Source organism: Xenopus laevis, chromosome 7S (genome assembly GCF_017654675.1).
Source record: "Xenopus laevis strain J_2021 chromosome 7S, Xenopus_laevis_v10.1, whole genome shotgun sequence".
In the NCBI taxonomy this organism is placed as follows: Eukaryota; Metazoa; Chordata; class Amphibia; order Anura; family Pipidae; genus Xenopus; species Xenopus laevis.
The window spans coordinates 25,337,833-25,353,400 of NC_054384.1; the positions used below are offsets into that span (position 1 = coordinate 25,337,833).

Sequence of the window (15,568 nt, forward strand, 5' to 3'; positions counted from 1 at the left end):
ATGATCACTAATTGATTTTGTACGTAAGAAATATATCTATTTAACTTTCTCTAATTACACTACTATCATGGTATATGGATGGTGCGACGCACTATAACTGTTCTGATAGTTCTCTTTCTGGTTATACCTAAAATTAATTTGCTGTTGGGCCCAGTAACGTAGTTACAACACTACTGCAGTGCTTTATAAAGATGATACATCAGTCCCTATCCCAGTGGAGCAATCAAATCAATCAAACTGCCTCTTTGTTTTTGGTGTGAGGGTGGAATCCTTTGCAGATGGTACTCAAACCAGAATCTATCATCAATACCCCAGTTCTTTATTTAAGGGCAAGTTAGGGGTGAAACTAGGCAGGGAGGTGGAAAATTTAGGGGAATTACAAATTTAATACCAGTAAATTTCGCTATAAATGACACTGAGAAAGTTTTTGATGTAAGTACATTTGTGTAGTTCAAAGTTAATTTTATATCGACAGTAATGTTTTCAGTCTTGCACCACCCTATCCCTGTAGAGCACCCAAAACCAAAGGTGCTCAGGTACCCTGCTGCTTCACTGCTGTTTTCTAGATCCAGTAAACAAATCATATCTCAGCTACTGCCTGGAACCTTGTGTCATGTATTAAGTAACACTGTAAGGCTGCACTGTATGTAGGCCCAACCCTTGTCTGCCTTTAATTCTGTGTACAGTTCTGTGTTTACAGTGTGTCCGTTTCCGAATATATATATATATATATATATATATATATATATATATATATATATATATATATATATATATATATATAGACTGTGAATAATCTGTTTACCAGAACGTCTTGCTCTCCGAAGTGCTCAGCCCATTATTTGTATTAATCATCTGACTGGAGTTGAAATAGGGACAGGAATCACATGAATTGAAAAAGTGTAAAAGACTGGTAAAAGCAATATAAATAATTATTAAAGGTATGGTGCCTTTTATCCAGAATGCTTGTGACCTGGGGTTTTCCGGATAACAGATCTTTCTGTAATTTGGATCTTCATACCTTAAGTCTAGCAGAAAATCATATAAACATTAAATAAGCCCAACAGGCTGGTTTTGCCTCCAATAAGGGTTAAGTATATCTTAGTTTGGGTCAAGTACAAGGTACTGTTTTATTATTACAGCGAAAAAGGAAATCATTTTAAAAAATTTGTCTATGGGAATTCCTTAATTCAGAGCTTTCTGGATATCGGGTTTCCGAATAACGGATCCCATACCTGTATCTAGTTTAATAATCCATCTGCATTCCAGTTAGAGTGGATTTGTGTATGATGTGCCAAAGTGGGTCACTGGTTGACCCTCTCAATTTCGGCTTCTCAGTGGGTTTGTTGCTAATAATGCAGCTAAAATTAAATTTAAAAAAATATATCACTTTGTGACTAACAATCCTCTGCTGTAGCCACACACCAATGTGAGTAGTTTAAATAACATGCAGTAAGATGCTTTGGCACAGTAATTAATGAGCACCTCCCATCAATACCGCCTTGCAGTCTTTGCCGAGTGTCTGTTTGTACATGGCTTTTGCCGTTAGTCTGGAGTCGGAGAACCTTAGACTTTTAGGAAGTGCACAGTCGGTGCAGCTCACCAACCCCCCTACAAAACTGGGTCAAAGTTTAAAATTCAAGAGATTATGGTCTCAGAAAACTAGGGAAAAAAATATGCTCTGTGTCTTTTCTACAAAGATTTCAGCTATGGAACATGGGCTTACATAGGTAAGAGTGTTTTAATCTAATTCATGATACTTCAAGCCATTTGCTCTACGGCACTGCATGCATAAGTAGTGCTACATATTACATAAAAAGTAAATCTTGTAGATTTATAAATATGTATGTGTCTCACACTATATATATTAATATTTATAATACACAAGAGCCATAAATATCCTGTAAATGATATCCTTATAAACAGTGCTTAGGGATGTCATCAGTTATAAAGTGTTATCATTTCTGTCACATGACTCACTTGTGTATTATAAAAAATAAAGTACCCCCTTAATTATAATCCACCACTGCATTCTACAACAGATTATACTTATACGGAGCAAATGCTGGGTAAAATAACCCAGGTTTACGTTTTTTTTACATTTTATTTGCAGCCCAAGGTTCCAGTGGATTTTAGTAGCAACTTTTTCTGCATTTTATAAATTGTGTACCTGTATTACATTTTTACTAACTTTTAAAAAAAAACAAAACTCCAATTTATTCTGAAATCTCATGGAAATCAAACTGATGCATATCTTGTACTGGGGGCTCCTGTGAATGGGGAATTCTAGTTAGTTTGCACCACACATCCATCTGATGTTGCAATAGCTGAACCTTGCGCTCTTTGGCACACCCAGGATGCCCCCAAGCCATAATAATCATCCACAAGTCATTAAAGGAAGAAACACTTAGGCAATTGCCTTGCCTTGATGTATTATGGCAGACTGCACGTGGTATTATTAAACTGCTTAAATCTTTCTCTTAACACATTAAAGGGTAACATTTCAAAGAAAAGCAGTTCACATGTGTTTTTTCCTTTCAGTACTTGATGCTTAAAGGAGAAGTAAACCCTAAAAATGAATAGGGCTAAAAATACCATATTTTATATACTGAGCTTATTGCAACAGCCTAAAGTTTCAGCTTGTCAATAGCAGCAATGATCCAGGACTTCATACTTGTCACAGGGGGTCACCATCTTGGAAAGTGTCTGTGACACTCACATGGGGTCGTCACTAATTATCAAGCAAACAATTAGGTTGGCCTGTAATGTAAGCTGATGCTACAGGGCTAATTATTAAATTCTGATGCTAGGTGCACTGGTTTCGGTGCTGTCATGTAGTAATTATCTGTATTAATTACTAATCAGCTTTATATTGTGACATTTCTATTCTATGTGTACTGTATATTGTGAGTGGGTCCCTAAGCTCAGTAAGCACAGAGCATGTGCAGTGAATCCTTGCCTTGGGCTGGTACAGAAGCCCAATACATAATGTAGAACATTTCTAGCTACTTCTTTAGTTAAGCTTTACTTCTGCTTTAAAGTATAAGAAAAATTGACTAGTAGTTCCCTGTAATGAGCGCTTTAAATGGGAAGCCGTACACTGGTCTCTGTTGTCCTCCAGCAGTAATATATGCATATACATTTGAACACAGTGGTGCCACTGGGGAGTTTTGCCCATGTGATTACAATGCAGTAACAAGTTGAGTTGAGGCAAAGAACACCCTATATGAACTAATTTACTGTAAATTTATTTCTAACCTATAGCAGTGGTTCTCAAGGTTGAGGGGCTGCCTGCCCCGAGGAGGGGAAACAAAACATTCTATGTGCCATCACCCTAAAGCAGTGTTGAAACAGTGTTAGTCAGCACTCTGCCCCTGGATACTCCATGTCATACAAATGGAACATACAAAAGCAGAGAGCTCACACCCCTAAACATACAGTATAAACCTTTTCTGCTACCAGGTGCTATACTGGGAGACCAACGCCTGCTACAAGGGTCAGAAAATCTCATTGGGAAAAATGCCAGCAGCACACTGAAATATTTGAAGTAGTGTAAAGTTTATTTTACCCCAAAACATAAGAAAAAAGGCAGAGTTTCAGCCACCTGGGCCCTTTATCAAGCCACATGGGATATAGCCAGCTAATATCCCCAGATGGGTGGGTAATAGTTCCACAAAAGGAAATCTAGATCCCAGAAAAAATCTGTTCCCAATAATTCCCAAGGAGATTGAGCCTCCACCAGTGAACATTGAGAGAACCCCTGGTCCCAAACCTGTGCACTGACTCTGCAGAGGAAACATGGACTGCACTAGAAGAAAATAAAAGTGAGAATAGCCTGAAATAGAAAAGGAACTCTTTTGAGTCATAGCCCTCACCAAAGTAATGAGACAGAGAGTGACACTGGAGTGAGAGAACTATGCTCCGTAGAATGGGAAGAGAATAGTAACGACGAGCATCTACTTCTACTACTGTACCAACTGTGTGCCCACCACCAAAGCACTACTCAAGAAGTGGATGGGGCACTTATAAAAAATGGCTTAGTAGAGGAAAGAAACTATTGGGGGTGTGGTTGGTCTTTTAAAGCTTTTGGGGAGGGTCCTTCTGATTTCTGGGATGGGGCTATCCCAAGTGTATGACATGTAGTGTCCATAGAAACCTTTTTTTACTGAAATGGATGAACTTCTGCTGGTAAAATTCATTATATATTTCATAATTGTGCAAAGATATTTTCAGGTGCTTATTTTTAGCGTCACATGTGCCATCACCTAATAGTGATATTCTTGCCTATCTGTCATGTCTTACTGTATGTGACACAGTGTGGGGATTATTTCCACATGCTGACAACTGTGAAGGTGACATCAATATTAGGAGCAATTTACTTTATTAAAAACTGTGTAATCATATTGAAAAATCTCAAACTCAGAAAGCTTCAAATGCTTGCATGTTAACGTGAGAACCTTACAGACTGCTGAGTTGTTATATGATGAAGAGACAAATGTTGTTTTTCTGTGTTTGTACATGCGAGTGATCAAAGTCTGTAACTTTTCACTTTTTATTTCTCCTCATACTGTATTTCTCTGTATGTGCATTTTTTCCAAGAAGTTTGTTATCTGCCCAAGGTATTTATCATTTAGTCATGGGTTTTGATACACCTGTTTTCCATACTGCACCGTTTTATTAAACATCGGATGCTGACAGTCATATGATTTAAACAAATGTGTGATTGGAATGGTAAGAAAACATGAGAATAAAGGATTAAAAAAGGAGATGGGTGCTTCAGCTCAGGTGAGAAAATGTCTGAAAATGTATGGCTATTCTCTACTGTAGTGGATGTGTATTAAATCTGTTCCTCAACTCAACATTTGTCTTGCAACCAACATACTAATGTTGTGAGTCACTGACAGATTTCAGCTGTTCTTATTGGCTGATTCCAGCATTAATGAACAATGCAATATGGACACACAGCATGGTTAAGTTGTTTTCTAAAGAAAACAAATGTTAGGTTGATGAAGCGCATGAATTATAAGGAGAAATTCCGAGATAAATTGGCTGCACTGACCCAGATTTGCACTGAACCAAGGTTTTTATGACTTGTCTTTCTCTATTCATGCTAGAAAGAATCTTCACAGTAACTTCATTCAAGCAAATACAAGGACTTCAATGATGTACATAGTAATTAAATACTAGCTTTATGTAAAATAACATATTTAATATTGTTTATTAAAAGTCGCCATCAGCCGGTGTACACAGGGGCTAATTTAGTTACTAGGGTTATCACCTGTCCAGTTTTTAAGCGCACAGCCCCGTTTTTGCATGGTCTGTATGGTTCAAAACTGTCTGTCTGTATTTCTAAAGAATTCAGAGAAGAAAACCCAGGATTGCTGCTAAAATATCAATTTCTTGCAATACCCATGAGACTTAGCCTTACCCATTGTGGTTTAGGGCACAGCCAGGGCAGTATTCAAAAAACAAAATGCCTTTTTTAGTGGATTTCCAGAAATTCTGACAGGATTCTGCACTGATTTATGCAGCAGTCAGCCAACGACCGACTGTTGCATCATAACAATGCCTATGACATCACATGTCCACCCCCTGAAGTCTCTCATCACGCCCCACCCTTTGGATTTTCTTTTTAGGAAAGGTGGCTGCCCTGTTACTATCATGCATGCTAAATTCTACTAGTACTGTTACCCAATGCAGTTAGCTGTGATCTAGTAATGTGCGGGTCAAGTAAATATCGACCTGCACCTGACTCTAACCCAGCCCTTCAGCACCCACACCCGACCTTAACCTGGTGTGTTCCCCTATTTATATACCTGCACCCATCATAACTATGCCTATGACATCACATGTCCACCCCCTGAAGTCTCTCATTACACCCTCCTTTGAATTTTCTTTTTAGGAGAGGTGGCCGCCCTGTTACTATCATACATGCTAAATTCTACTAGTACTGTTTCCCAATTCAGTTAGCTGTGATCTAGTGATGTGCCGGTCAAGTAAATGTCGACCTGCACCTGACTCTAACCCAGCCCTTCAGCACCCAGGCCCAGACTGGCAATCTGTGGGTTCTGGCAAATGCCAGAGGGGCTGCTATAAGGTGCCATAGAAAGTCAGTATTTAGTGGGCTGGTGGGGGCTGATTGGGCCTCTGTGTACCTGAAATGCCAGGGCCTATTTTAATTCTCAGTCCGGACCTGCCCACACCCGACCTTAACCCGGTGTGCTCCCCTATTTATATACCTGTGCCTGTCCCGCTGTGATGTCATGGGAGGGTTGGGACACTTGGGTGCAATTATATAAAAAGGCGCACATGGAAGTGGGGCACTAGACAGTTGCAGCAAAACATCAGCCCATACCCGTCTGCAGCCCGCAAACATTGTGTGGAAGCCCCGCAGGTTCGGGCCAGCCTGCATATCACTACTGTGATCAGACTATGAGCTATCAAATGAAAAAAAAATTGCGTTACTTAAGGTGGCTGTAGATGTTACAATTACGATCTTTCCAAGAAAGATCGTTAATTTCAATACACACGTGTAGAGCCGTATTGTCAGATATACAGATAGAAACAATAGAATTTAACCTGTATCTTACAATTCAGCCCTAACAATTGCCAATATTTGGGTGCCTTCAAATGCTCCCGATCAAAATTTTCTGGCAAGCAGACCAATATCCAAGTCTTCTGCTGTTATTGGTCGGCTTGTCTCCCACCATACACGAACCGAATATTGTACAAAAATTAGTTTTGTACGATATTATCTGTGTGCCTGTGGCCACCTTTATTTGGGTAACAAACTGGTGCAATTTAGAAGTTATGTTTGTAAAATAGCCCCATTATTTCCCCTTTACCCATTTTTTTTCTGCGCCATTTGGTTCTTACTTAGTTTACTCAGAACAGCAGGAGGTCATTTATAGTACATTAAATTCAAGGTATGTTTTGGGCTGCCACTTTGCATGCTACGTCGCCTGTCATCAAAGGGTTAAATAAGATGCAAATGAGCATCAATTTAGAAAAAAAAGACAATTTTGGAATGTGTTTCTGAATTACATGTTCTGAGTAGTGTGAAGTTTGATCTTTACACTTGAGCGAGTAATGTACAAAATAAGGTTTGTGCTGATTCATCAGGAATAGAACGGTGACTATTTATTGAAATGGCAATTGCGGTAACACAAACATATTTCTTTTGATGGAAAATAAGTAACATTTGGCATTTGTAAAGCTGCTGTGTTTATAACCGTGTATTAGGGTTAGTTAGAGGTTATACCAACACAAAGTTTCCCCTGTGGCAGAAATTCCATTTATCTAAGAGCTCTAGGTACGGTATTTATAACATAATGTACATTAGTAACACCGGAATTTATATGGAAATTTTGCTCTGCACTTGTACCGTAGAAGTGTATGGAGTAATATGGCACAAGTCCAGCAAACTTGTATAGAATCTGTCTCTCAGGTTTATAACTTTAAAGGCTGCAGTTATCTTTTATGCAAATCCAGGATTTCATTTGGGATTCCCAGCACTTAGTCCTTAGTCAAACCCTACAAATCATGTGACTTTTAAACAGAAAAGTACCAAAAGTGACACATTTTGTTCAAAATATAAAAATCTAGGAGGGTTTTGATCAATTTAAAATATGAAAAATAGGTATTGGATAAGATTTGATATTAGGATGAATCCTATGCCAAATCCTAAATCCATATAAAAGAATTGGGGCATCCCAGATATGAAGACATACATAGATAGCACATGGTTTACCCTTTTTTTCTCTCGGGGTTATATTATCAGTCATAAGTGTGGAAACAGAGTGTGGAAAAAGAGGGAAATTTTACACTTTCCTGTAAGCAGAAATAAGACCTTAAACCACTAACTTTTTCAGTTAAGTGTCGGACTGGCATAACCAGGGCCTTACAGAAGACCTTAGTATAGAGCTCACTAAAGGAGAACTAAACCCTAAAAATGAATATGGCTAAAAATGCCATATTTTATATATTGACCTTATTGCACCAACCTAAAGTTTCAGCTTCTCAATAGCAGTAATGATCTATAATTTCAAATCTGTCACAGGGGGTCACCATCTTGGAAAGTGTCTGCGACACTCACAGGCTCAGTGGGCTCTGAGCAGCTGATGAGAAGCTAAGCTTAGGGGTCATTTCAAATTATCAAGCAGAAAAGTGTGTTTGCCTGTAATATAAACTGATGCAACAGGGCTGATTATTAAATTATAATGCTAATTGCACTGATTTCTGAGCTGCCATTTAGTAGTGTATTAATCACTAATAAACCCTATATTACAACATTTGTATTATACATGTGTACTGTATATTGTGAGTGGGTCCCTAAGCTCAGTAAGTGACAGCAGCACAGAGCATGCACAGTGAAGATGGGGAATTACTGGGGCATCTTTGGAGATACAGATCTTTACTGCTAAAGGGCTGTGGTTGCCTTGGGCTGGTACATAATGTATAACATTCCTAGTCTACTTCTTTACCTAAGCTTTAGTTCTCATTTAAGCCACCTACTGCCACTGGTCAACAGCAATTCAGCCCTACTATAAGCCCACTCAGCACCTGTGAGCATGCCTAGGGTAGTTGGAGCCAAACAGGATTGGAGCTTATATTTAACTGTATGAATAAGAACTATTTAACGCTTAACTTATATAGAAGATAAACATTTCATGTCTCTTTTTTCAGATGATGAAACAAACCTCTAAAATAAGCTAACAATTGTGGAACATTCCGCATGTCGCCGGATATCTTGCTGCATTTGGAAGTGATCACATATGAGCAAAGCAGCGCTTCCAAATCTTGTACCCATTTGAGGTGGCATCTTCGGTGTAGAAAAAAGGCTTCTAAAACCAAGAATGACACAAGAGAAGCGGAGTTTGCACAAAACGCCACCTGATGGAGGCTGGGGATGGATGATTGTGATTGGCTGCTTTTTTGTTACTGTTTGTACTCGTGCAGTTACAAGGTATGTAGGCTATCGGTCAATCTATCTATAATCTATCAATCTTCTATGTATCATCTATCTATTTATCCACCTATCATCATCTATCTATCTATTTATCATCTTTCTATCTATCTATCTATTTATCCACCTATCATCATCTATCTATCTATTTATCATCTATCTATCTATCATCGGTTGTCTATCTATTTTCTTCCATCCATATCTAATAGGCAATGTAGACCGATAATGTGTACTATAATAGTGTTTTATACATGTTTGTCCCATTGCCTAGTAGGCAATGGGACAAAGACGAGAAAATGAAGATGTTAGCTAGCCATTTACATTTATGAAGTCTAAAATTCCCAAATTTGGTAGGCCTAATGTATCATTTATGGACAGGGTGAAAATTTCACAAAAAGTGCAGGGTTGTGGACCTTCTGTGTATGCAGCAAGGCTGTTTTATATATATAATACACAAAAGCCATCAATATCTTGTAAATTATATCCTTATAAACGGTGAGTTCTGATGTCATCAGTTATAAACAGTGAGTTCTGATGTCATTTCTGTCACATGACTCTTTATTATAATAAATAAAGTACCCCCAGTTTCAAAATATGAGGATATTAGAAGTTACCTCGGAGTTCCATGACCTGTATAAAAACACTCGGCCTTCGGCTCCGTGTTTTTATATGGTCATGAAAATCCTCGGTAATTTATAATATCCTTATATTTTACAAGAGGGGGTACTTTATTCACTATATAATCTACAGTCTGGTCATTTCCCTATGGGACCAGACTGTAAATGATATCCTTATAAACGGCGCGCTCTGATGTCAGAACGCGCCTGAAGCGAATGCATAACGCATCCGAAACGGCGACCAAAATTTTACACCGGCGACCAAAATTTCGACGCCGACCCCTCCGACCCTCCCTCCTGACCCCCCACAAAATGTAGATTATAATGCATAATGTACCCCCTTCTAGAAATTTATAAAGATATCAGAAGTCACCTCGGAGTTATGTGACCTGTTTAAAAGCACTCGGCCTGCGGCCTTGTGCTTTTATATGGTCACATAACTTCTCGGTGACTTATAATATCTTTATAAATTACAGTAGGGGGTACATTATCCACTATATATACATACTGTGTATACTGTCTATATGGGCAGGTGGTAGGTGCGACATAGGTCTCCCCTATCCTGGGGATTAATCCGGGACAGGTGCAGAATGCAGCATTACCTCGGACACAAGTGCTCTATATTAACAGTAAAGAGGATGATTTGAATCTCTTATGTCTTTTGTACATGGTGCTTTAGTACATGAGTACTTGTGTGCCTTTAGCACATATATTCATCCATTTACACCAATTATTTTTGCTTAGTGTCAGACTGAAGTTTTAGGGAAGAACTTTTGGTATGAAGCATAACAAAAGTGATGTAAAGGCGATTTATTGTCTAACTAAGATGATAATCACAGCAAGCTTTCAGAACATTGCAGTTCCTTCTTCAAAGCTGAACTGCAATGTTCTGAAAGCTTGCTGTGATTATCATCTTAGTTAGCCAATAAAGGTATCGCCTTTACACCACTTTTGTTATGCTTCATATCAAAAGTTCTTCCCTATAACTTTCTCAACGGGCTAACATTACATTACTTGTCAGACTGAAGTTATTCAGGCCCACCAAGAAACCGACCTGTAGGCCCCTGTGCCAGATCCCTCCTACACTGTTTGCCAGTCAACACCCCTCTGCTTAGGGCAACCTTTCCCACAACTGTACAATTTAGCCAAGGCTCCCAGTACAGCTGTAGGTTGAACTGGACAGCTTGGCTTTTGAAGGGAGTGCTGAGTTTCAAAATGTTCTTTCCAGTGTCCAACATTGTGAAAGCTGGACAGGAATCCACCCAGTTGTGTCTGAGCAAGTCATTGACACACTGTGCTCCTACGGGGAAAGTCCCAAACAGTGGCATAACTAGATGTTACTGGGCCCCACATCAAATCCAATTTAGGGCCCCAAAAAAAATGTACATGTTCTACCCAGATTGAATTATTAATATTGAAATAGTTCATTATATAGGGCCTTACTGGCTCCCCTACAGTCCCGGGCCCCCTGCAACCGCAGGGTCTGCTTTCTCTGTAGTTATGCCCATGGTCCCAAAATAGTATTCTGCTTTGATTCTGCAAGGGGATTTATAAAGCAAAATGCTGATCTAAATTACACAAAGGTATGCTGAATATTATAGGTAAAATAAAGTTTTTTTGTCTTAATTTTAGTTAAATACAGAGCAAAAATTAACTGAGGTGCATGTAATGGTTAACTGAAAAACAACATGCTTCATGTTTTCAGAACACAGATTTACGTCATTCAAGGAACATCTTAAAACTTGCGACATTTTCCTATTCAGTTAGCAATTAAAGGCATCACCTCAATCGCCTTTTGATATTTTGAATTGCAAAGGTGGGACAATGTACAGTATGCTCAGATTGTTCTGAATCATACTGAATGCCAAAAAACTCTGCTTACATTCTTTTGTATGCGTCACATTCACTGTAATGGGATATGATTTGAGTATCGCCATTAACAACAGATTTCTTGTTTTTCTAGGTGCATATCTATATTTTTCGTAGAGTTTCAGTCATATTTTGCTCAAGATTATGCAAGGACTGCTTGGATACATTCCATTGTTGACTGTTCCACTATGCTGTGTGGTAAGTGTTCCTCTCAAAGAAAATCCCCCAAATACAACAGGATGAATTTTAAAGTATGCAGAATTCGGAATAAGACAAAGGGCAACTAAAACCTGTAATTTTTTTTCTCAGCAAATTAAAATAAAAGCCTTTCGATGTTTCATTATGCATGTCAGAGGTGATATTTAAAATATGCTACTTTAACTTTTTGCAGCTCCCATTGGAAGCTATGTGAGTAATCATTTCTCCTGTCAAGTTGGCATCATCCTAGGAGGAGTACTCGCATCCACTGGACTCGTTCTGAGTTCTTTTGCCACAAGCCTGGAGTATCTCTACCTCACTCTAGGTGTGCTCACAGGTAATATGCACTCACTTTTCTTTCTGTCCTGAACAGTTATACTCATTATGAGCATTCATGGTTTGGGTAAAAAAGTTCAGGAAGGATGGTGTGGGGAAGCATTTTGCAGAGGGTTGCCTAAATGGAGACATCATCAGCATAATGACAGTGGTGTCTCCAGAGTGGCAAACCTCTGAATAATGCTTCCCCCTGTCCCTTAGACATTTTAAAGTATGTTAACAGCTGACGGGTAAGAACTGCTTGACTTTCCTGCACAAGTATATTTTCTGTTAAAGAAGATATTGCCATCTTATGTACTCAGGTGTCCTGCAGCTCCAGTAAACAGGTAAAGTGGGGAATGGCTTTATTCTAGAAAATATTGATGAGAATTCTTAAAGTACAATGTGTTGCGTTTAATATTAATAGGTGTGTGTGAACTGTCTGCCTATGGTTTCTTGCACCTAACAACAGTGTGCCTGTTATGCTATTAATGTAAATGAGGCTAAGGTGAAGGTTGTAGGGACAAAAGAGGAGCTTGTAACACTGCATGCAGTTGAGGAACATCATACAAGTTGTGGACAATTGAGTGTTACGAATGGAGTCCCGAACCCAGAACTGACTCCAAGGACCTGGTCGTGGCTCACTCTTCCGCCTATAATAACCACCTTTGGCTTCAGGAGGAGCCCTCCGCTACTTTGATGCCACCAGGTCTTAGCTTGAGAGGACCAGGGAGAGAGTTCTGGGCAGGGAAGGAAACCAAACGTTGTAACTGGAATAAAGAACAAGGAGCGTGGTCAGGGAACAGGCTGGGTTAATACCAATCAGAAGCGGCCGTACAGATTCAGGAGACGAGAGAGTATTTGAGGTTACAGGCCTAGTCAAACACACTGATTTCGCAGTACAATGCAGGATCCAAAAGTGTAGTCAATACATGGGCAAAAGTCAAGACAGGCAGCGAATTAGACAAGGTCAGGAACAGATCAGAAACTCACCGAGGAACTAAAGAATTAGACCTTTCGAATTTCGACCCAAGGCGCCATGACATCATTTGTGCCGATGCTCAAATCCGAAATCGAGAGGCGCATCCCTGATGTGGGTGCAATGGGCGTGCTCTTCGCACACCCACTATACCACAATGTAAATTCCTCAAATTGTGCTTCATTTAATAACTGAAACAAAATTTTGCTCTTCAATATTTAGATGTAACTTTACCTGCTGCAGCTGTAAAGAAACCTGCATTGTGGGGGATCATGCCAAATACAACACAGTTGAAAATGAAGCCCTGTGCGTTATGACATTTGCATTTAGTATGTATTCTTTTGTGGCTCTTGATGACATTATAACCTTTGAGAACTGTCCATCATCATGACTCTACATAAGTGGAACACCTTAATGCTTTATTTGTGATGAACTTTCCAGTGTATTTCTGTTTTCAGTGCATAATAAATCTTTTGTATTTTCAGTATATTTCTGTACACTTGACATGGGCGTAATCTCATAATAATTACTCAATGTCCCCGACAGTCATGGTATATGACAGAGCTACCAAACTTGTTTTATGACAAAGCACCCAGGGCAGAGAAATTATTCTTTACTTCAATTTCTGGTATTTGCAGTTTGCTGTTACTATAATTAATAAAAGAATAGCAGATATAAAACAACCAATAGAAGTGAGCCTACCTGGCATTATAGGTCAGATGCTGACTTAATGAAACTTATTGCAGGTAGAGTTTCTAAAGACCTACCCAGTTGCTATAGTTTTAGAAGGTTGGAAGCAGTCTGGAGATTATTGTATATAAAACGCCAGCAACTATGACAATTTATCCACTACTTACACTGGTATGGTTTATTTGCTTTAAGGTCAAAATACATATGCATTATACACTACCACTACCAAACTTTGCTTTTTAAATTTGACTGGCTTTCTTAATTTAACAGAGCTGGCATAAGGGCCATTATTTGTACAAACTACATGGAGAGGGATATAATAACAAACATTATTAGTTTAGCGAAGCCTTGGTATTTAAGGATTAGTGATCGGTCTCCTAGAGGATAGTATTAATAATCTGGCATTACATTGTTTTTGCTTGGAAGTCAGCCAAACATTTACAAAGTAAAAATGTGCATTGCAGGCACCTGCATCAACAAAGAAGTTAATGTTTACTCAGTCTTTTAGTATCTCCAGTTTGTCTTCTCAGAGATGTTCCAGCACACACAGAGCTATCGTTATTTAATAAACGTCACCCAAGAATGTTGGTTTAGGCCAAAACTGTTAATTATCAAGGGTTAAAATAGTTTTTGAACTGATCCCAGTATCAAGAATATAGAATTGACACAATACATTTTCTGAACCTGTAGATCAGGTGTGGCAAGGTATGTGTGCAACTTTTATGGAAAGGCACAAACATACACAAAACAATTGCAGCTACATGGGTTGTATGGTTGTCAATCACAGATGGGGGCCTGAGATGTGTGTTCCATTTAACCATAGATTTAACTGGAAACAGTTAAAGGAGCTAAGTTTGCAACCTCTCCAAAGAAGAGGCCTTTTTGCCAGAAGATAGCATTATCCAACTCAATTACATAAACTCAAATCTAAGAGTTCCTGTGGGCATAAGAAGTGTCTTCCAAGGCCCACACAGTTCTTACAATTGAGTTTAGGAACGCTTTAATTGATTACCAGTTCTTTACAGCTTCTCCACATATCACAATTATGCACACAGCACAGTACTCTTCTTCCCTTATCCAGCTCAATTTGACACACACAAAGTTTAGTCAACAACAGTTAATAAGGACCCTGCTAGCTCTGACCCTGTCACTGTGGCCCTATAATAAGCTCAGATAACTTTAGCTCTATTGTTATTCTTATCTTTCACTTAATAACGTGAGCTCCATGCAACTATGCAGACACTAGATTTCCTAAGTAATAGAATGGATTTAACCTGGGTACCTCCTATGTGGTTGGTATTTACAAACCATTGGGATCGTCAGTTATTCTTACACCAAAGAGGCTTGGGACAACATCTTACTTCCTTACATCTCCTTCTCAGGGAAACAACCAACGGACTGACACTAGAGCATTATTTGTTGGACGTTTTCAGTTCAAGTCCCCACACTGAAGGTCAAAATTCATGTCTGGAAACCCTTAACTAATAGCAAGGTTAAAGATATAGGAAGTGTTCTAATAATATTTAGGAGATAAAATAAGCAAATTTCACAATAATTGAAATTCAGACTTGGCTTTCAGGTATATACAGAAGAGCAAATAGGCTTTTTTTTACTAATATATCATATAAATAGCCTTCATGTTGATTACTTCCTGGAACTGGCCAAGCCATTTGGCAACCAACATATATCTTATAACATATATCTTATAAGGAGGTATAAAGAAACTTTTCAGTTCGCATTATATCCCCTGCTGGCCCATTCATCAGAGGTAGGTAGACACAGCTAATACTATACTATACTACTGTCCATGTATGAGAAGATTCCTCTCTGCACGCACTTGATTTAAAAAAATCTTGGCTAAAGATACTCAATGTGGGGTAGTTCTGGAAATTGTTGGCAGTTGCTTCCCATTTATGGAAAATGATCACAGAATAC

At 38.8% G+C, this 15,568-nt stretch overlaps 1 protein-coding gene across 3 annotated transcripts in view; it reads left to right on the forward strand.

Moving 5' to 3' along the window:
• Positions 1-15,568, forward strand: part of slc16a12.S (solute carrier family 16 member 12 S homeolog) — a 90,598-nt gene that overhangs the window by 16,621 nt on the left and 58,409 nt on the right. For all 3 annotated transcript variants that reach the window (XM_041570484.1, XM_018226927.2, NM_001092655.1), the window contains 3 exon segments: positions 8,686-8,965; positions 11,546-11,649; positions 11,843-11,986. In XM_041570484.1, the coding sequence (XP_041426418.1) occupies positions 8,856-8,965; positions 11,546-11,649; positions 11,843-11,986 (358 nt within the window). In that variant the 5' untranslated portion in view covers positions 8,686-8,855.